The 20,072-nt window shown below is 39.5% G+C and overlaps 4 protein-coding genes across 5 annotated transcripts; 2 read left to right on the top strand and 2 right to left on the bottom strand.

Annotated features, from left to right (window-relative positions):
- Positions 1–967: 967 nt before the first annotated feature.
- RB195_013690 (uncharacterized protein) lies at positions 968–1,869 on the bottom strand (the record flags this gene model as incomplete). Its single annotated transcript, XM_064203632.1, has 3 exons — positions 968–1,103; positions 1,161–1,725; positions 1,782–1,869. The coding sequence occupies 3 exons, from the start codon at positions 1,867–1,869 to the stop codon at positions 968–970; spliced, it is 789 nt and encodes a 262-aa protein (XP_064059513.1).
- RB195_013691 (uncharacterized protein) lies at positions 1,157–1,585 on the bottom strand (the record flags this gene model as incomplete). The annotated part of the gene is made up of 1 exon (XM_064203633.1): positions 1,157–1,585. The coding sequence occupies one exon, from the start codon at positions 1,583–1,585 to the stop codon at positions 1,157–1,159; it is 429 nt and encodes a 142-aa protein (XP_064059514.1).
- Positions 1,870–4,317: 2,448 nt separating the features above from the next.
- Positions 4,318–8,467, top strand: RB195_013689 (uncharacterized protein; the record flags this gene model as incomplete). The annotated part of the gene is made up of 20 exons (XM_064203631.1): positions 4,318–4,384; positions 4,444–4,538; positions 4,606–4,674; positions 4,727–4,846; positions 5,007–5,089; positions 5,141–5,249; positions 5,303–5,376; positions 5,916–5,998; positions 6,141–6,235; positions 6,295–6,363; positions 6,419–6,538; positions 6,590–6,672; positions 6,730–6,838; positions 6,906–6,979; positions 7,469–7,527; positions 7,614–7,708; positions 7,762–7,830; positions 7,885–8,087; positions 8,144–8,252; positions 8,390–8,467. 20 exons carry the CDS (start codon positions 4,318–4,320, stop codon positions 8,465–8,467), a joined length of 1,863 nt encoding a protein of 620 aa, XP_064059512.1.
- Positions 8,468–15,660: 7,193 nt separating this feature from the next.
- Positions 15,661–19,118, top strand: RB195_013688 (uncharacterized protein; the record flags this gene model as incomplete). 2 transcript variants are annotated; one of them, XM_013453904.2, is made up of 14 exons in its annotated part: positions 15,661–15,757; positions 15,856–15,950; positions 16,238–16,306; positions 16,588–16,707; positions 16,776–16,858; positions 17,059–17,167; positions 17,236–17,306; positions 17,609–17,688; positions 17,763–17,857; positions 17,910–17,978; positions 18,530–18,649; positions 18,728–18,810; positions 18,873–18,981; positions 19,041–19,118. In XM_013453904.2, 14 exons carry the CDS (start codon positions 15,661–15,663, stop codon positions 19,116–19,118), a joined length of 1,278 nt encoding a protein of 425 aa, XP_013309358.1. The 2 variants fall into 2 exon arrangements, with proteins under 2 accessions (XP_013309358.1, XP_064059511.1); XM_064203630.1 differs by having other exon boundaries at positions 15,682–15,757.
- Between the last annotated feature and the right edge of the window lie 954 nt (positions 19,119–20,072).

Genomic DNA, 20,072 nt, shown 5'->3' with positions numbered 1-20,072 from the left:
GAGCTCTTGATAAGTTAGGGGAGGATCTGAATTCATATTTTTTCAGTTTTTCTCGTTGAATTCATCTCAAACATCTCAAACTTTCCAACTTCCGAGCTTAAGAGTAGGCCATATGTCAAATTTGAATCTTCATTTTCTATTATCTATGTTGTTATCGGTAGTGTAAAGCTGCGCTATCTACACCTCTAAAGATAGGAAAGCTAGAGATATTTTCGAAAAATTTCTACTGCTCACTCATCGACTCAAAACTTGAACAGGCGTCTTCCTAGATGCGCAGTTTTGTCTTTGTTAAAGCAAACTGTACCTGTACTTGTTCGATCCAGTGAGTTGGTTCCTTTTCCTTCCGAAGTGGAATGCTCCATGCATTCGAAAGCACCACATATTAATGCAATATGAGAGAGTTTCCTTTAAAAAAAGTCCTCGAAGGATTGATAGATAGGGTCAAGCGTGTGATAGGATTTTCTCACATCAACACAGGCGTCACAAGGTTAGGGTAGTAAGGGAAAGGACACTGTGACAGTACGTGAATGGACCATAGAAGTTAATTAGGACATAATATTTATAGCAATGGATAATTACATATCTTACAAAATATTATGTCATATCAGAAGTAACATTTAGTAATTACATACATTACAAAATCATATATTGAGCTTCAGGCGTAGGATAATAAAATGGAAGCATCAAAATTTTGTATTGGCAATACAAAATGTGGTGACAATGTGACAATGGGACCACCCAGCTTCGACACCTTTGATGAGCGAAATTTTTACAGAGAATGTGAAACCTGAGGTCTCTTCAAAAGATGAAGACTTTATTGTAGGGTGTATAGGGTATATAGCTCTCAGCTGAGAGGAAGGGTGGATTAATTATTAGGGTGTTCGGAACGTATCTGCCGAAATACGGCGAAATTTCAAAACAACACAACTTTTTAACAACATTTCATTATTCGACGAAATAATCTCCATCAACATCGACAACCTTCTGCCAACGTCTCACAGGACACTGATTCCTTTAGTAGAATTCCGGCGACTTGGAGGCGAAGAAAGCCCGAAGGTTTCGAGATGGTCACGATCATCGTAGCGCTTCTCTTCCAGGTGATGCTGAAGCGATCGGAAGAGGCCAGGCCCGAGCTGTACGGTGGGTGCGGTAGGACTTACCATCCGAGCTCCAGAATTTTCTGGGAAGTCTTTTTCGCAATGTGAGGGTTATCGTGCAGCAGGCGAGCGTTGTCGAGCTTCGACTGCTCCTCGCAGATCTTGTCGGTCAGTCTTTGCAGTTGAGCGCAGTAGACCTCGACAGCAACTTTCGTGTTGTCCAGCAGCAGTTCGAAACGGTAGATTCCATTAACTCCCTTCCGGACGCTCAGCATGACCTTTTTCTCATGGATTTCACCTTCCACGAAAGGATCCGGCATTTCATCGCCAGTGCACCACGCACGTTTGTGGATGTGGTTGACGCAGAGGACCCTTTTTTTTTCATCTCCAATGACAATGTGTCGAATCTGCGGCCTCTGGAGAGGAGCTGAGTGCAAATGTCCAGGCGTCTTTGGTGGTTGCCGTCGCAATTGCAATCCATTGCTCATGGTGGACAGCGAACAGCCACTGGCAGCTAGATACTGCACACCTTCATATGGATGCTGCTCGGCCAGATTCTTCAGTTCGTCGAACAGTATTGCAGTCGGTCGACCAATGCGAGGCTCATCTTCGAGTTTCTTGTTTCCGGCTTTGAAGCGCTGGGGACAGACCGCTCAGAAGGAGCTTCAGTGCCAAATATCTGACCTGAGTTTCGATGGGCTTCAGCAACGAGGTGGCCAGATTCGAACTCGTGAAGGAGTACGTGTCGAATATGGGTGGAATGTTCGGCCATAATAGGATGAAATAGGGAAGGAAGAGGGGGCCACATATGTTATGCGTATACACGCGGTGCTGTCCTTATATAATACATTTAAAGCGGGAACTCCCAGAACATCTCAAAAAATCTGTGCTTCTGCGAATTTTTCGGCAGATATTTTTCAAACACCCTAATAGAATGCGTTCTACGTCGGTATTAGCTGTCTTTCCACTTTGTAAAAATGGAAAGATTCCGGGGAAATTCGATCCCTCAACTTACCGTTTTCATTGTCAATCTGTAAAATTGCATGCAAATAGTAGGAAATAGTGCACAAGTGGTTTTAGAAGATTCGCTGTCGTTTTTAACTTTTTTTTCATTCTGCAAAAATCATAATTTTAGTGGTGATCGAACTTTCATCCGTTTGTCAAAAGAAGAATTGTGTCGTTAAATACACGAGAGCTTGCGCATCTTTTCAACTTATATGGGCACATACGTATTGAAACACTTCTAATCTTTGCACTGAGGTATCCATAGCGTCTGTATTACACTATATATTTTTGTTTTACTTCCACCACTTTATATTAATATCCATTGTAGCTTTTTTGTTAATATTTACTATATTATATTTATTATCATTTTTTATTTACATCTATTTCAATTTATTTGATGTCCAATTTGGTTCTCTAATTCTGTTTATTATAACTAAATTTTCATTCCTATATGAGCGGCCATACTAAAAACATGAGATGAGGTGTTCTGGAATGGTTTTATTTCCACACTACACGCTTGCCGTCGACTGTTCTTTCGAAACGTGGAAACGTCAACATCATAGATTACTATTTCCTCAACGTCTGCGCGTATCCAGAGTACTGCACGTGCGGTTCAGGAACAGCACTGGAGCAAAAGAGTTTCGAGAATATGTTCGTAATGCGAAAGATTATGTATCGCATAAATTACACTATGAAAGAGCCACAAGTAATGTCATTCTGCAGTATTGGTCAGAGTTTCTCCATGGCTGATGTTATAAGAAATTCTAATTGTGTTCCCGAGTTATCACCTTCACATGTGCTCCTCAGAACGTTTGTCCATAAAAAGGCGCACTAACAAAGTTTTTTTTGTGTTTGTCAGTTGCTCACTTAACGATATTTTTCCATCATTTTTAAGAAATCAATTGTTCAAATTCTTCAATCATTTTAAGGACGTGCGTCTACGAATTTGAATGTCACAAGCTTGCGTTGACCTTGCTTTTAAACGCCATAGCATGTACGGCATGTATAACTCGCACAGTTATACGAAGGAAGCTACGCAAGAAGTCGCAAAAAGCTGTTGTCATCCATCCTTGAAAGCCCGTAACCTGAAGGGGCAAATGTCTAGAGAAAGCTCGGTATCTTCACCAACAACTCTCTTTGTCGTCACGATAAAATATCGTTGTCGAGCTCGGCGTCATCAGGCCGATCTGACGAGACGAAAAGTCTGGCAGGATAATGGTTGACTTTGTGCGAGCTCCCGTTGCAGGTCAAGAAGATTAGACAGAGCTACGTTCAGTGACGGCTCATCTCTGCGAACATGCGAGCAATCACGTCCACCAATAAAATCAGTCCTCCCGCAGAGTGAAGCAGGTCAAACCATTCCTTTTGATATATAGCCCTGATCCGAAATTCCCTCGCAATCCTTTTGGACATAATAGTTTGGCGTGCAGGAAAAGCAGGATGTTCCAAAGTAAGTAAAAATGAGTTCGAGAAGAAGTAAAAACACCTAAGCTAAGCAGATATCCACGTTATTCATAATCTGGCGGTTATTTTAAATTTTCTAGTAGTTCTCTCATCTGTGTATTCCTCTCTTGATGAAAGCACCACAATGGTAGTTTATATAAGGTGGAGGCGGAGAAGATCCGCACAGTACCTTCCTCCATCTTCTTGGACCCCATAACTGTTAAATTTGCAATCTTTTTAAGACATCCAGGTTTTCCTGTCGATTTTCCTAATAGCTTTGTTAGCCAACGTTTAAACAACTATTGGAGATTCATTTGCATGCATTTGCCCTTTCTCTCTATTTTTGCTCAGCGTATCAGCATGCTCATAGTTTAGATGGTTCCAGCCACCACTAACGTGAATACCAAACTTTGATGGCGAGTGACAGGGACAGCACTTCTTCTCCGTAACATTTACGATACAAGGTGTTGTGGTCAACGAAGTTACCGTATTTCTGTTAGTACCATACGAGATAAGTGCACTCTTTTTTGAAGTATATGCACACAGGAGATTTCAATAGTGGTGTGAAGAAAATTAAAGTAAGTCAAGTAAGTCACCTTTTAGCTTTCGCTCCGATCACATATCTCAATATTATCACCACCGCAAAGCCCTCCAGTTATTGCTCCAAAACTGCAAGGAGTAAAAACAAGTTTGAAACAAACAGGCTTCATTATATATGCTTACGGTTTGTTAAGCGGTTCTCATGCACACTGTTCTGTCGTAGTCAGTGCTAATGGATGAGAAAAAGCTAAATCACTTTCCATTAAAAAAAGCTAATGTTCCTGCTCTGTTTGTGCTGGGTAAGTAACATTGCAAAAAAAGTAAACTTTTATATTCTTGCAAGTGTGCTTGAATCCAGGACGTCCTGGCACCGACAAGAGTACATATAGCACCAAACTCGCAACCACATTCGAGCTTTCATACATTTCTTGTGGTGACCTAATAAGAAACGAGGTGGGTGTCTCTGAGCTTTTAATTCATCACTCCAGTTAAGACTTGCTAACCTAATTATGGATTTGAGATCAAATTAGGAACCAGTAGAAGTGCCCAACTCCTAAAACCTATGAATGAAGGGCAGCTGTGTCCAAAAGTAAGTTAGTGGTTGGTAGCCGCCACGAGATCTCCTATGTTGCTCTGCACAGGAAGCTGTTTTGGAACTGCTCAAGGAGGCGATTTTGAAGGAGCTTAACAGAGGAGCTGCAGGCTTTGTAATCGATGGTTTTCCGCGTGAAATGAAGCAAGGAGAGCTGTTCGAACACGAAGTACTGTACTAGAATCCTTTGTCTTATTACCATCTATCAAGCTAATTAGTAATTCATTCAGTAATTACAATAATTTTGATGGATACTGCAATTAGTTCGGGAAAAAATCAGCTAGTCTTTTCTTATTACAAAAGAAAGCTAGTGGCTGAGATCGTTACAGATCCAGGAATTCAAATCCCTCGTATTCCTAGATGTTCCAGTGAGTACTGTGACGGAAAATTTGAAAAAACGTGCGAATACTCGGTGAGTAGAGAGTTGCTCTCAGTTGTTCTCACTTATGAGCATTCTTTAAAGTGGACGAATCGATGACAACGTGAAAACAATCGAAAATCGTTTAATGACCTTCGATAGATCCACGATTCCTGTAATTGAGCATTACGAGAAGGAAAAGAAGTTATTAAGGGTATGAATCCCGAGGAATTACAAGATTGACGATAAATGATTCTTCGTTTTCAGATCACAACGACAGGACCAGTGGAGAAGATAATAAGAGATGTATTAAAGCAACTCGATAAATTGTCTGAGAAAAGGTTAGTTACTCTTTGCCATGGATTTCAATGAACTATAGATCCAGTAGCAGGTTTCTTTATCATTTTCCTTAGCTCGAGGTAACGGAGAGTGGATGTTATGGTCTAATGCCGCTCATCCGCATCATCAGTAAAGTGAGCCATCCTTCAATATATCTGACCCCTTATTCGATCCTCCGCTAGAATTCACAAAGAATCTCTCTACTGCTGCATATTCTGCGTAACCTTGCCTGTCGCCTGTACCGTCTGTCGATGCCAAGTACTGGCGAGACGCAACGTTTTGCAGATATTCTAGATGGCCCTTTGCAGTTTGAGTACAGGAGCATCCCCAAGGCGAACTTATCATCCTCCTTTGACGTGACCAATTAAGCGAAGAATATTTTCTCAGACTATTTTAGAAGTAGGGAAAATATGTGAACATTTCCTCGCGTGATCCACCGGTGCACCATATCCACTTTTGAATAGCGTTTTTCGCTATAGCACACCATTCATTGGTCACCACGTGCTGGACACTTTCCTAATAATCAAATTGTCAATGCCAGATTGGAAGCGTCGACTGTAAAGAGAAAGTCCATTGATCTAACTCCACTCAAAAAAGCCGCAGTGCCAATATTCTTCATAGCAGGTTGGTTCCACCTATTGACTTTTTCTCGTCATAAAGTCGATAAAGCGTCGCGTCGTTGTGACACAGATATGAGAGCATTCGGAACACTTTTCCTACTTAGATCATACTTAGTGATTCGCCTTACATTACCCATCTCACTTAGGTGGCCCAGGATCCGGAAAGGGCACTCAGTGTGAGAAAATAGTCGCTAAGTATGGGTTGTCGCACCTGTCGTCCGGCGATCTTTTAAGAGACGAGGTACGGACGTCCAAGCTCTCAAAGTCTTCATTAAGATATCCCAATACCAGATACCTTAGGTGAAGTCAGGTTCCCCCAGAGGAGCTTTGCTGAGCAAGATCATGGAAGCCGGAGAACTAGTCCCACTTGTTGGTAGTCATAATTACTTGTACTATGATTTTTGGTGTTGAAGACATTGTTCAGGAAGTAGTGCTCGACCTTATCAAAGAAGCTATGCTTAAAGAAGTTGCTAAAGGCTGTAAAGGATTTCTGGTGGATGGTTATCCTCGAGAGGTTAAACAAGGAGAGCAGTTCGAACAGGAAGTTCGGAGACTGTGGAAAATTCCTTAATTTAAACTTAATACTTCATTGCAGATACAAGAAGCAAAATCTGTCATCTTTTTTGATGTAACCGATGAGATTTTGATTGAGCGACTTTTGAAGCGAGCAAAGACAAGGTCAAAGCAAATTTCGCGATTTTTTTTAACTCGTTCTAATCAAGACACCAATTTCAGCGGACGAGTTGACGACAACTTCGAGACAATCAAAAAGAGATTAAACACTTTTAGAACAGCTACAAAACCTGTAGTTGACTATTATGAAAAGAAAAAGAAGCTTGTTAGAGTGTGTCGCTCACCTTACTGATTTATCAGAGGATTCGTTTTCCCAGCTTTTGATGTTTCATTTTTAGATTGTGGCAGAAGGGACGATCGAAGAGATTTTTGCAAAAGTTGCGAAACATCTTGATGAGTGCATGGGACAGAAGTAAGTCGCAGTCGAATCGAATATGTGGAGATCCACCAATCCGATCCGATTAGCCGATCAGATGCTTAGCAAGCAAAACATTATGCAGCGGGTCGGATCTTCATCAGTTTTTCCTACGCATTTCAAGTTCGAGTATTTGTCTCCGAATCCTCGAACACCAGATTATTTATCGCGAACAGATACGAAAACGGACGATAATGGTAAAAGTCACCTATAATGGATCAGATGCAGATGTGATCTCTCTTACCTCCTCGCCCGATGAACCATGTGATCTGTGATCAATTTTTTCTCCCCATTCAATCTATCCATCTGAACTGCCTAATAATTCCATAAAATCCAAAGATGGATTAATGGTGATAGCACTGGTGGGATGTTGTTTGGAAACCAAACTTTTCTCTTAGCGAGGACAAATTTGTCAATTTCCATGAATTTGACTCTTAAATTCATCAGTTTATTTAATTAAGGAATGAATAAAATAATTATTTATAGGGAACTGGTAGACCTGACTCCCCTCAAAAAAGCCAACGTCCCAATCTTTTTCATCGTAGGTGAAGAACTTACATAGTCTCAGCTTTTTTTCTTTTCTTTCATTTCTGGCAATCTGATTAGAAATAAAATACCACGAAGTTCTAAGGAGGTCCTGGATCAGGAAAAGGAACACAGTGTGAGAAAATTGTAGCTAGGTATTCCTTGTCACACCTATCGTCGGGGGATTTGCTCCGAGAAGAGGTAAGCCGTTGGAACGACCAAAACCTCGTTTTACCAATAATATTACTTCTTAGGTGAAGTCAAGTTCCCCGAGAGGGGCTCAATTAAACAAAATTATGGAGGCAGGAGGACTGGTTCCATTGGTAGGTGGCTCACTTTTTCTGTTGCACACTTTAAATGAAGATAGTGACTTCTAGGAAGTGGTCCTGAATCTCGTAAAAGAAGCTATGCTTAAAGCGGTTGCAAAGGGAACTAATGGTTTTCTTATTGACGGCTATCCGCGTGAAGTAAGCCAAGGAGAACAGTTCGAGAAAGAGATCTACGAGGCAAAATCCGTCATCTTTTTCGAAGTCTCTGATAATATTCTTATCGAAAGGCTTCTGAAACGTGCCAAAACCAGGTGACTTCAGAAACCTAAAGCAACTACTGCGCACCTAAAGAAGCCTTCGCTTTTAGTGGGCGCGTTGACGACAATTTGGAGACGGTCAAAAAAAGACTGAACACTTTCAAATTAGCTACAGCTCCAGTAGTTGAATACTATGAAAAGAAGAAGAAATTAATAAGGGTACTAAACAATAACGCTAATTTTTTTAAAATCAATTATTTGTTCTAAGTCCCTCAAAAAAATGAGCGTGGAGGTCCAACATGCGCTTCCTCTCGCTCTCGCTTCCAACACTTCTTTTCATTTCATTCACATTCCAGATACAAGCAAATGGCTCAATTGAAGAGGTCTTTGACATGGTTGTCAAACATCTGGATACTGTTATAGCAACGAAATAATAACTTTAAAAGAAATGCAATAAAACTGCTACCATTTTGTTATTGGACCTGGAAAATGTCCTTTTCTATCAAGAAAAGATTTGTAAAACTAACCCGACGGAGAGCAAGCAGCCATATGAAAATGTACTCTAAAAACGCAGTCGAAAAAATCCACAAAAATCCGAAACATGCATCACGGTGCTGAAAGTCCTCGGATTAATTGTAAAGAGCCTAACTCCTTGTCATTAGTCATTTTTATTCGGAGCATTGATTTTGCGGACGCGGACTATCCGGATAACAATTGTTTCACAGTACGTTTGATCTGCAAAGAAATTAGTATTACTATTCATCTACTATTCATGCAGTATTTGAATATTCGAGCACCTTGCGTAGATGAGTTTTCATATTTTTGCGAAGTGTTTGCTTGAACTCGTCATTCCAAGATATAATATATTTGGATTAGTTCTGCTCGAACTATTGTCGAATCAAGAAAAATCAACTTTTCGATTGATAAAGGAAGAGTTAACTGTTCCTATTTTATGATATGGTCCTCGTATTCGCTTCGCTACCTTTTCCCTTCTGAACGGCTACCTCAAGGATCATAGGAGTTGAAAAACATGTAGCTTTGCAGTGTAATAAGGGGGAAAACGAAATATAATACAAAGTCACTTCGTAAAGTGAGCAGCAATCCAGCATTTTGTTTATCTCTTCTACTCGCTCTTCCTATTTCTGTTAAAAGTACCATTTTCAGAGGCACTTGAGTAGAATACACTATGTGATACTGCTAATAAACCGTTGTTTTCTAAGATATTTGCTATTAAAACAACACTGTCCCCCCTTCCCGCGTACTCTCCTGTTATCCGCACGTAGGTGGTGTAAAAGCAGAAAAAGAGGCGCACAGGAACAATGCACTGAGCCTGATTCGTTTTTCTTTCAATTCCACTCAATGAGCTGAAATGAAGCCTGTTCGATGTTCACATATTAGTTGAACAGTCAGCTTGTTCGCAACGATATACAACACCGCTGCTAACTTGTGCCCCAAAATCCGTCGCGGACGGATTAATCCGTCGCAAACCGTTGGATTTCTTGGAAGCGGGCAAAATTAAATTGTGATAAACAATAAAAATTTTGTCCAATTCCGAGAAATAAGCGGAAATCTTATGAACACCCCTTCTTTCCATGGAGATGTATCCGCGGGATATGCCAATTGCAGGATGGCGGAGGTGTGAAAGTAATTAACGGGGCTTGAGGGAACTTTGTTCGTTTTCAGGACACACATTCGTCAAAAGTAAATTCTCGAAGAATATTTGAAATCAGCGGCTCATTTACTTTCGAGTGGTATTTTCAAAAATTAATTTTGCCCATTTAAAAGAATTTCGACGGCTTGCGACGGATTTTGGGACACAAGTTAGTAGCGGTGTTGTATACTACTGCAAAGAGAGGAGTCAGTATATGAAATGGCTTAAAGGGAATTAGACAAATTAACCAATCAACGCGTCCTTGTCCCTCCCTTTTTCATTCGCAGACATAGCGTTGAATTCGAGATTCGAATGGACGAGACGTGGTATAAGTGCAGAAGAGACGAAGAACCTTAATGTTAGATGGCAGTGTACTCAAATGAGCGAGGTTTTTTTTCTAAGATAAGGTTCATTGTTTACACAATCGAACACATAACATAGTGTTTACCTATTAATTTCTATGCAGCTCCCAGAAGATCTCATTTTATGTGTTTATTTATACAACTTGAAAAAAAACCTTCCCATACGACTACTGCTAGTGGGTTGCTGAAGGATGAGAAGAAATTTCTTATACTAATATATAATTAATAATTACATTAACTGAAATTCCACATGCGAGTTTTTCTCGCGAAGTTCGAGAAGAAACACCCATGTAATGAAATTTTACTGCGCTTCATCATTCAAAAACTCCATAGAAGAGGCAAGCAGAAATGGGATTACCATTTCAGTTATCGACTAAAGTAGAATCCTCTGTTCTCACAAATTCATTCTAACTTTTTTCCAATTTTCACTCGAAGTTCTTCCTTTGCTTGAGCTCATTTTGGTTATCCTACATCAAATTTTCAACTCTTCCAAACTCTCTACACATTCCATGTTTTCGTTTGTTCACCTGTTCATCAATATCTCGAATTCCATTCCGGAAGTATAATCGACGCAATTCTCCCTTTTTCCTTCGAAAACCCAACAGAATAATACGCGTTTTAGCGTACGATTAGTCCATGGTGGGTGCAGTTGAGGATACTAGTTTATCCGATAGGCGAGTGTGCTGGTGGATTCGTATTTTTGCCATTATTTGGCCGCAACACGACCGCATTTTACTCTCCAGTAGCCGCCATGGGCGTGTATCGATTTCGGATCCGTCTCCCGCTCATTTTTCCACAAATTACTTCCACACTTATTATCACTATTCTCTCGAATTTACAACTATAGTACCCCTGTTTTGTTCTTTTTTTTCCTCTTTTCCGGTTCCTACTTACGCTGTGAATTAATATAACTGAGCTTCGAAGAAATCAAATTGAAAATTGCGAGATCATCATTTACTGGTCTATTTCGGAGGTGTAGAAACAGTGCAGGTTAAAATTGGTCGCCTTTTTCCGATTTCCTACAATCTTAAATTTTAAAAATGAGATTCCAAACAGTCTCATGTTCTATCCTCCTTTCCCAGTACCAACTAATTTTCGCTGAAAAGTCTCTCTGAGCTACATCATTGTTTTCAATACAGCCCTACCTCTTCAAAAAAAATTCTATTGTATGTTCCATGCACTACTAAACGGATAAGGATTACCTTCTCTTTTTTTTTATTATTTATCCATCACATGTTGTTCATGTGTGTATACAAGTAGCAAGAAGAAGAACAACTAACTAGTACAGGCAATAAACAACACACAAATACACTCTAAATTATTGTAAATTGTTAATTGAATGATCATCAAGCAGTGGAATCTAATTATTCGTTCCCTCAAGGAATTCGGAAACGGTTTTTTTTTTTCGAATACTAAGAGCTTATTGGAAGTGAGAACTCTCCTGTAGTCCTAGCCAGCCTTCTAAACGAAAAGCGCTCCTCCTTGACGACCTGTGAAATCAGAGCCAATCTTAAGTGCTGAACCGCGTGTTATCGACTGCTGGATGGGAAAAAAATCAGAAATTTTCAGGTTACTATAACCATAGAGGATTTTATCAACCATGATAAGATCATTTCTCCTTCGTCTTCTCTTTTTTCTAACAATGTTGATCGTGATAGAGCAATCTGTTAATGTGTAAGAATTTTTTTTCTAGAATTTGCTCGGCAGTACTCTTGGAACACATTCTAGAACATGATGGTAACTCTGAGCAGTTCCCTACAATAAAAGAATCAAATTTACAGATTTTTCCTTTTTTGCACTTAAATAAGTCGCTTTCGAAAGAAAATTAATAGTCATAATCTTTAATCTCTAGGTCTTTTCATTCCGATTTCTTCTTTTCTCGTTCCCACTATTTTGTTATTGTTCTTTTCGCTTTCAAAGAATACGAAAGTTTTATTTCTTCGAATTGTAGTTTTATCAGTTTGGTGTTTTTTTTTGCTAGTCTTTTTTCGTCCCATTTTTTGAAATAAAGGCGGACCGACATGAATGGAAGCTTAGGCAATGCTTTGCAAACATCTCCCACCAATCTCTCTTCCTCAACACGACAAAATTTTCGTATTAGTCTGATTATTCCCCATTTTAAAACGTTACTTCTAGAGCACTCGTCGCACTATTTTATTTTCTTCGCGTCTCTTCCTCTCACTCTTTTCCTCTCAGGATATGTAAATCTTCGTGGAACGCACCCAAAAAAGAAGAGAGAAAAAAGAAAGAAGAGAATAGCGCAGTAATGTGTAAAGAAAGTCGATAATGGAAATACCCATCTGAATCATTCTGATGCTTTCGGCAGTTTCTTAATAATCTAAGGAAAACAATAGAATTTTTTACTACCATCGGAAATTGTACAGTACAGAAATTCAAAGATTACCATTACAAGCCACATAAGAGCAAAATAACCTCCAAGAAGAAAAAAACAGATCGGAATAGATTACACATCCGCTTATCTCTCAGACTCCTCGTTCTTCTGTAAGTTCTACAGCAATTAAGTACTCCTTTATTTACCAATTTTAATGTAAACATAGCATATGAAGAGAACCGATGAGGAAGAACAGATGTCCAGCTCGTGCTCTCGCAGCGGTTGACTCTGCCCTCCACTATTTCGTTCCCGCTTCCCACATTAAATCATCTGATTTGGATTCGCATTCACTGAAAGTCGGAATTTACAGTTAATCAGTAGATTACCAGTATTTGTTGCTACATTTTTCGTCGACTGGCCAGCATAAATTCTTGGAATGTTGGCCGTGTTCTGTTATTTTTTGCGGTCACAGCACACTTCCAACGTCCACACGATAAGCGGTCACCGCTTTGATTGTTTGTTTTCGGTGTGTTTTCCCTATTGATTTCGCTGACAACACGTCATTTTTCTGAAATTTCTATTGTCTTTTGTGCTCCAGGACTCTATTTCGAAAGAAATTTACAGAAAATTACTCTCGATCTCTTTCGGTGGGATATTTAAGGCGCTAGTAGTGGATTACTCGATGGATTTTGATCGAAACTTCGATGGAGCTGGGCTGGAAGGTGCCGTTCCTGTGGCTCCGTTGGATCCGTCAGTGTAACACTGCCATCGCTTGTTCTGACTTTTTCCAGGTTGCACAATAACCGACACATGACGTAAAACGTATGCACGGCTCTCCACCGAGCGCCCGCCGCCGATCCCGACCGCTCATGCCTAAGTGCTTCTGACCCCCGTCATACTAGATTTCCTCTTATCCTCCGCCTCGGCTTATTTGTTCCTTCTAGCGCTTCCATCGCCCTTAAAACTGGTTAGAAAAATATGAGTAGCAGGTTTTTTTCGTAATTCGATTAAACGAATTAATTCGATCGAACATATTTTCTAAAAACATATTTTTTGTAGTCGCTCTCCCACATTGTTTCATAGAGAAATAAAGTTTTTTTGAACTCGTCATTGAATTGCTGACGAAAATTAGATCGCAACATTTAGAAAACATGACTTTTCTGAGCTTGTTTTTTTTCCCTAGAAGAAAAAAACTAAGCGTCAATTTTTTAGTCTGTGATTGACCTCTTCTGAGAATAAATTTAAACGGAACATTCAGAAGCCACGAGTGACCTTTATTAATGAATGGTTGACTCTGCCCTCCACTATTTCGTTCCCGCTTCCCACATTAAATCATCTGATTTGGATTCGCATTCACTGAAAGTCGGAATTTACAGTTAATCAGTAGATTACCAGTATTTGTTGCTACATTTTTCGTCGACTGGCCAGCATAAATTCTTGGAATGTTGGCCGTGTTCTGTTATTTTTTGCGGTCACAGCACACTTCCAACGTCCACACGATAAGCGGTCACCGCTTTGATTGTTTGTTTTCGGCTTCTTGTGTTTTCCCTATTGATTTCGCTGACAACACGTCATTTTTCTGAAATTTCTATTGTCTTTTGTGCTCCAGGACTCTATTTCGAAAGAAATTTACAGAAAATTACTCTCGATCTCTTTCGGTGGGATATTTAAGGCGCTAGTAGTGGATTACTCGATGGATTTTGATCGAAACTTCGATGGAGCTGGGCTGGAAGGTGCCGTTCCTGTGGCTCCGTTGGATCCGTCAGTGTAACACTGCCATCGCTTGTTCTGACTTTTTCCAGGTTGCACAATAACCGACACATGACGTAAAACGTATGCACGGCTCTCCACCGAGCGCCCGCCGCCGATCCCGACCGCTCATGCCTAAGTGCTTCTGACCCCCGTCATACTAGATTTCCTCTTATCCTCCGCCTCGGCTTATTTGTTCCTTCTAGCGCTTCCATCGCCCTTAAAACTGGTTAGAAAAATATGAGTAGCAGGTTTTTTTCGTAATTCGATTAAACGAATTAATTCGATCGAACATATTTTCTAAAAACATATTTTTTTAGTAGCTCTCCCACATTGTTTCATAGAGAAATAAAGTTTTTTTGAACTCGTCATTGAATTGCTGACGAAAATTAGATCGCAACATTTAGAAAACATGACTTTTCTGAGCTTGTCTTTATTCCTTAGAAGAAAAAAACTAAGCGTCAATTTTTTAGTCTGTGATTGACCTCTTCTGAGAATAAATTTAAACGGAACATTCAGAAGCCACGAGTGACCTTTATTAATGAATGTCTAATCATTTCCCTTATGTACTTCTCATAAAAACTATCACTATGTTGTTTTTTCAGCTAGATGAACAAGATACCTTTGATGATGAAATGTTTCAGAAATCATATGGAATTTAAATGGAAGACAATTCCGAAAAGAAAATCACATGCACCTGGAAAAATCCAAAAAATGCGTGAAAAACCCCAAAGTCGTCTTTTAACACTTGAGTCATGGATTGGGGCACTTTTTTTCTGCACTTTTGCATGTTTTTTTCATAAATAGAAAAAACTTTCAATTTATCTTCACTACCTATATTTTCTTCCCAGATAAGTACTGGATTCCCTACTTCATCCTATGAATTGTACTTAATCAACTTTATTCCTCTATAAATAACCGTACATCCATCAGATTTTATATTCAAGCTCTATACTAATACTCTTCTAGCGTTGTTTATGCATACGAAAGTTAAGCTATAAATAATTAATTGAAGATAGGATTGCAAATACGTTAACGAGCGAGTCCCCGATTCTGACAGACAGAAAATAGATTTTTTACGATCTCCTTTATTGTTTACGCATTATATTCCCTGCTATGTGGAATTCTTACGTATACCTGTTGGACAGACACTTGAATTTGTTCGCTGGGACTTCCATGATTTTAAATGGGAAAGAATCTATTTTTTCAGAGTTAGGTAAAATAAAAGAAATGGGTACGAAAGGATCATTCGTCTTCAAAATTTCTAATACTTTCAAAAAAATCAAACTAATTTTGTCACTGAGAGTCCAAATTTGCATTTGAAGGGTTCTTCAACTTTCATCTACTCTTTTCTATCAAACCCACACCTACCTTTTTCCACGTCATGCATTTCCGTTCCATTTCGTAAAGCTAACGTGACTATCACATATCCTGCGCCATTTCCGGCGATCTGTTACCAATGGTTACCGCTGACCATCCCTTTAAAATGTTGTGTCCCGTTCGACTCTCTTAGTCCTTCCGTCGCCCACAAAAATGTACACCCTTCTCTACAGAATGCCCAGTGTCGAGAGAAAACACATCGACTTGACTCCGCTGAAGAACGCCGGCGTCCCGATCTTTTTTATCGTCGGTAGGTGCGATTATTCGATGTGGGTGACCATTTTTTAGCGCGCGTGACTGACCGATTTGACATTTTGGAAACTTTTCGACACAATACATGGATTACAGGAGGTCCCGGATCGGGAAAGGGCACTCAATGCGAGAAGATCGTCGCAAAATATGGTTTATCACATCTATCCTCTGGCGACCTTCTCAGGGATGAGGTAGGAAGTCAATCGTTCATTCATTTTTCCATTCATTCATTCATTCAATCAGCCACTTATCACCGCTTTCTCTGCCGTAAAACCATTAATTTCTCCACTCACGTTTCATTCCTCCTTAACATAATCACTCTCTCATTGGTTCAATACCAATATATAATAAAATGAAGGTAACAGAATCTGAGACTTCATTTTAAAAGAAGTTTACAGCGGATTTCCAAGAAAATTGTGGATATACCTAGGAACTTCAGAGAATATTTACTCAACAAGTTCTCTTAAATCTTTTTCAGGTGAAGTCTGGCTCACCTAGAGGTACACAACTCACTAAGATCATGGAAGCAGGAGAATTAGTGCCACTGGTGAGTAATTCAATTCATTACTAAATTTTCCCTTCTTTAAATAATATACTTTTTATAATAATTCGCTTTAGCTAGATTACACCTTTAATCTTTCGTTATCATCATCATCGTTATTCATTCATTGAAGCTATCCTAGAACTAGCGATTTCTGACGATAGTGTTAAAATATCACCATAGTAGTATTAGTATTAGTTCTCACTGTTGTTATCAAATCAGTATTTCTATTCGATATTAAATATGTTATCTGTCTAAAATCAAAGCTAGCAAGTTCTGAAATTTAGGAAGTTGTGCTGGATCTCATCAAAGAGGCTATGTTGAAAGAGGTCGCCAAGGGGAGCAAAGGCTTTCTGATCGATGGCTATCCTCGAGAGGTGAAACAAGGAGAGCAGTTTGAGAATGAGGTCAAACTTCGTTGACGTCTTTTTTTTTTGGAGTCTTCATCATTCTCAAGTCAAATATTCTCTTTTAGATCCAAGAAGCTAGGTCTGTGATATTCTTCGACGTCTCAGAGGACATTTTAGTTGAGCGACTGCTACATCGAGCAAAGACCAGGTACTTTAGCATGTGTCGCGGCACCTATGTTTACTGAGTCAACTGCGATGTGCAAATCGTTAAAAAAGGGCAGAGAGAGCATGTGTCGCGAAAAGAAACTGCATAAATTGCTGCAGATGTGTCGCGGTAGTCCGAGTAAACATAAATACCGCCGACTATAGCCACCACCTAACAATGATCAATTCAATCACGGATTGCAGTGGCCGTGCCGATGACAATATGGAGACGATAAAGAAACGCCTACACACCTTTACCACTGCCACGGCACCTGTGGTTGATTATTACGAAAAGAAAAAGAAACTAATAAGGGTGGAAATCATTACTCATTTAAAAAAAAATCCTCCAAGAGTTTTACGCATTTCTTCACTTCTTTTCAGATCGAAGCCAAAGGAACAGTTGATGAGATATTTGCTGTAGTTTCGAAGCATCTAGATCAAGTAATGGGGAAGTTAGTTAATTTTTTCGAATGTTTTTTCCTGAACCCCAAAATCAATAAAAGAAAGATTATGTTTGCATAGAAAAACAATTTTGTCACTCGCAGCTTCAGTAGTCATAATCTGTTATTTATTTTGCTTTTATTATTTATTTATTGTCCGGATAGCAACAAGAAACTTTGAGTTCTTGCCCTAACTCATCTTGGTTTCCCCTAGGCCTTATAAGTCTTCCATTTCGTCTGTTCTCAATTTTAATTTGTCTTTCTCAAAAGAAAAAAAACTTAGTGGTCGATATTAAAATGGCATTTCTTTGAAGGTCTGCACTCTCTGTGGAAAGGAAACACATCGATTTAACCCCGTTAAAGAAGGCAAATGTCCCAATCTTCTTTATCGTAGGTATGTAGTTTTGAAAAAATGGATTTGCACCCAATTTCTTCCTTATATTGCCTTGTCATATTTATCAATTTAAGGTGGCCCTGGTTCTGGAAAGGGAACGCAATGCGAGAAAATCGTCGCCAAATACGGTCTGTCGCATCTTTCTTCTGGAGATTTGCTGAGAGACGAAGTAGGAACACAACTATACATCTTGGAAATGAGTGGAGTTGTGATATTTTCAGGTCAAATCCGGCTCTCCTAGAGGTGCTCAGCTCTCAAAAATTATGGAAGCAGGAGAATTGGTCCCACTGGTGAGCACTGCAACATACTAGAAATTGTGGATTTTTTTGTTGGTGGAAAGACGGCTGACAGCGCCACTTGCAGCATTCTCTAAGGGGACCAGAGATAATTTCTTGTGTTTCAAGTGTGACCTTTAGCATGAAGTCAAAAATCGCGGATGCTCGTGACCAACTGTTTGAGAGATAGAAATATAGGATAATACAGTCTGGAAATTTCTTGATTTTTTACATGTGCTCAGGAATTCACAAAAATTCTCGCTCATTCTTTGACTGTGGTCAGCACTGAGCTGATTACGTATTGTAAAAAACTACGCAAAAATCAAAGCTAACAAAAATAGTGAATACAAATAAAGACAACAATCCAGAACGGAATATTACGACATGTAGGCGAGTCCTCTACATTTGAGTTCAGATTCTGAGCAAAAAGCAACAATTAATTTGTAGAAAACTAACTAGATCAAATGAAAATTAAACAAATGAGAAAATAAATTACGTGAGATTACCAAGTGCTCGAAAAATGAGCACATCTAACTGGTAAAAATCCTTAAATAAGTTGTATTAAGGAAGTAGTTCTGGATCTGATCAAAGAAGCCATGGTAAAAGAGGTCGCTAAAGGCAGTAAAGGTTTTTTGATCGACGGATATCCTAGAGAGGTGAAGCAGGGACAGCAATTCGAACATGAGGTACGATATCCTCCCTTTTTTCTTTGATGACCGTACTTATTTATAAACACTCAAACAAGCGAAATCGCTATTTTATAGATTCAAGAAGCAAAATCCGTAATTTTCTTCGATGTTTCCGACGATATCCTCGTTGAACGACTACTCAACCGTGCAAAGACGAGGTAGAACTATGAATTCCGAATGTACGCACCTTTAAATCCATGTCCTCAACTTCTTTTCACAGTGGCCGCGTCGATGACAACATGGAGACGATCAAGAAACGGTTGCATACGTTCACCACTGCCACCGCTCCAGTTGTTGATTACTATGAAAAACTGAAGAAACTCATTCGAGTAAGTGCTAGAAAGCTTAAATTATCGTATTTATCCTATAAGGAACGTTTATACTTCAGATCAAAGCGCAAGGGACTATCGATGAGATCTTCTCCGTTGTTATGCAACAAATGGATCTAGCCTTACAAAGGGCTTAAAAACAAAAGAGAAAGTTCTCATTGAGAATTTTAATCATACGATCTGTCAATAGGGTACCATAGATCAGTTACGATATTCATTATTACCTTACTAGCGATTGTAAGTGCCTCTTGTTCTTTCTGTAAAATTCATTATGTTCATGTCATAAAATTGAACAAATCATATAAGGTTTTTTTTAAATTCTTCCGGTGATAACTGCATTTAAATTTACGTTTGAAATTTTTAGCGCTGACAGGGTTTGACTGGTGCGCACTGGCAGTCATGGAAAAGACTACTTTGATGTGGGATCGATATCCATTCAAAAAAAAAAGACTCTTAAAGGCATCACCCCACCAATCTGGCGTGATATGGATTTCCGACGGAACAACTCTGTACGGGGTCGTGGATTGCTGGATCAGGGGTGGTTCCGCTCATCTCTCCCTTAGCGTAATTAGAAAATTGCGCGGAAGACTCCGTTTTTCACGACGATTTCAGTTGCAACGCTCCACTCGTACACGCGCCGCATCCTGCTGCGCAGCGGTCCAAAGCCACTGAGTTTCCACGACTACCTATTCAAGTGAAATTGATGAATAGGTTGCTGAGAAGACCAAAACGTTTACATAGAGAAGCGTCCTAACGTTCCTCGTAGGAACTAAAGCGCTTCCCATGTCGCTTTTTTAGGAAGGTTAGGGACAGGTGAGCGGAACCATCCCTGATCTCGCTGTCTACAACTCCATCTCTAGCTTTTGCCCTCACCACGTCAGATTAGGGGTGTGCTGCCCTTAAGCATCAAATGGAACAAATTTTAGATATTTAAAGCAAAGAAACTTTTTTTAAACAAAAAAAGAAGCACTGAAGTAGCCACCCTTCTGGGAAGGACACTATAGTGTCAAAAACTTTCGTCGCTTTGTTATGTTCTCTCTTTTTACTTCGTCGTTTCAATCGGTGCTCAGCAGAAATGGCGCATCAAATCA

Source organism: Necator americanus, chromosome V (assembly GCF_031761385.1).
Source record: "Necator americanus strain Aroian chromosome V, whole genome shotgun sequence".
Classification (NCBI taxonomy): Eukaryota; Metazoa; Nematoda; class Chromadorea; order Rhabditida; family Ancylostomatidae; genus Necator; species Necator americanus.
The sequence above is the reverse complement of the archived record's forward strand: the minus strand, read 5'-3'. Positions and strand labels throughout refer to the sequence as shown.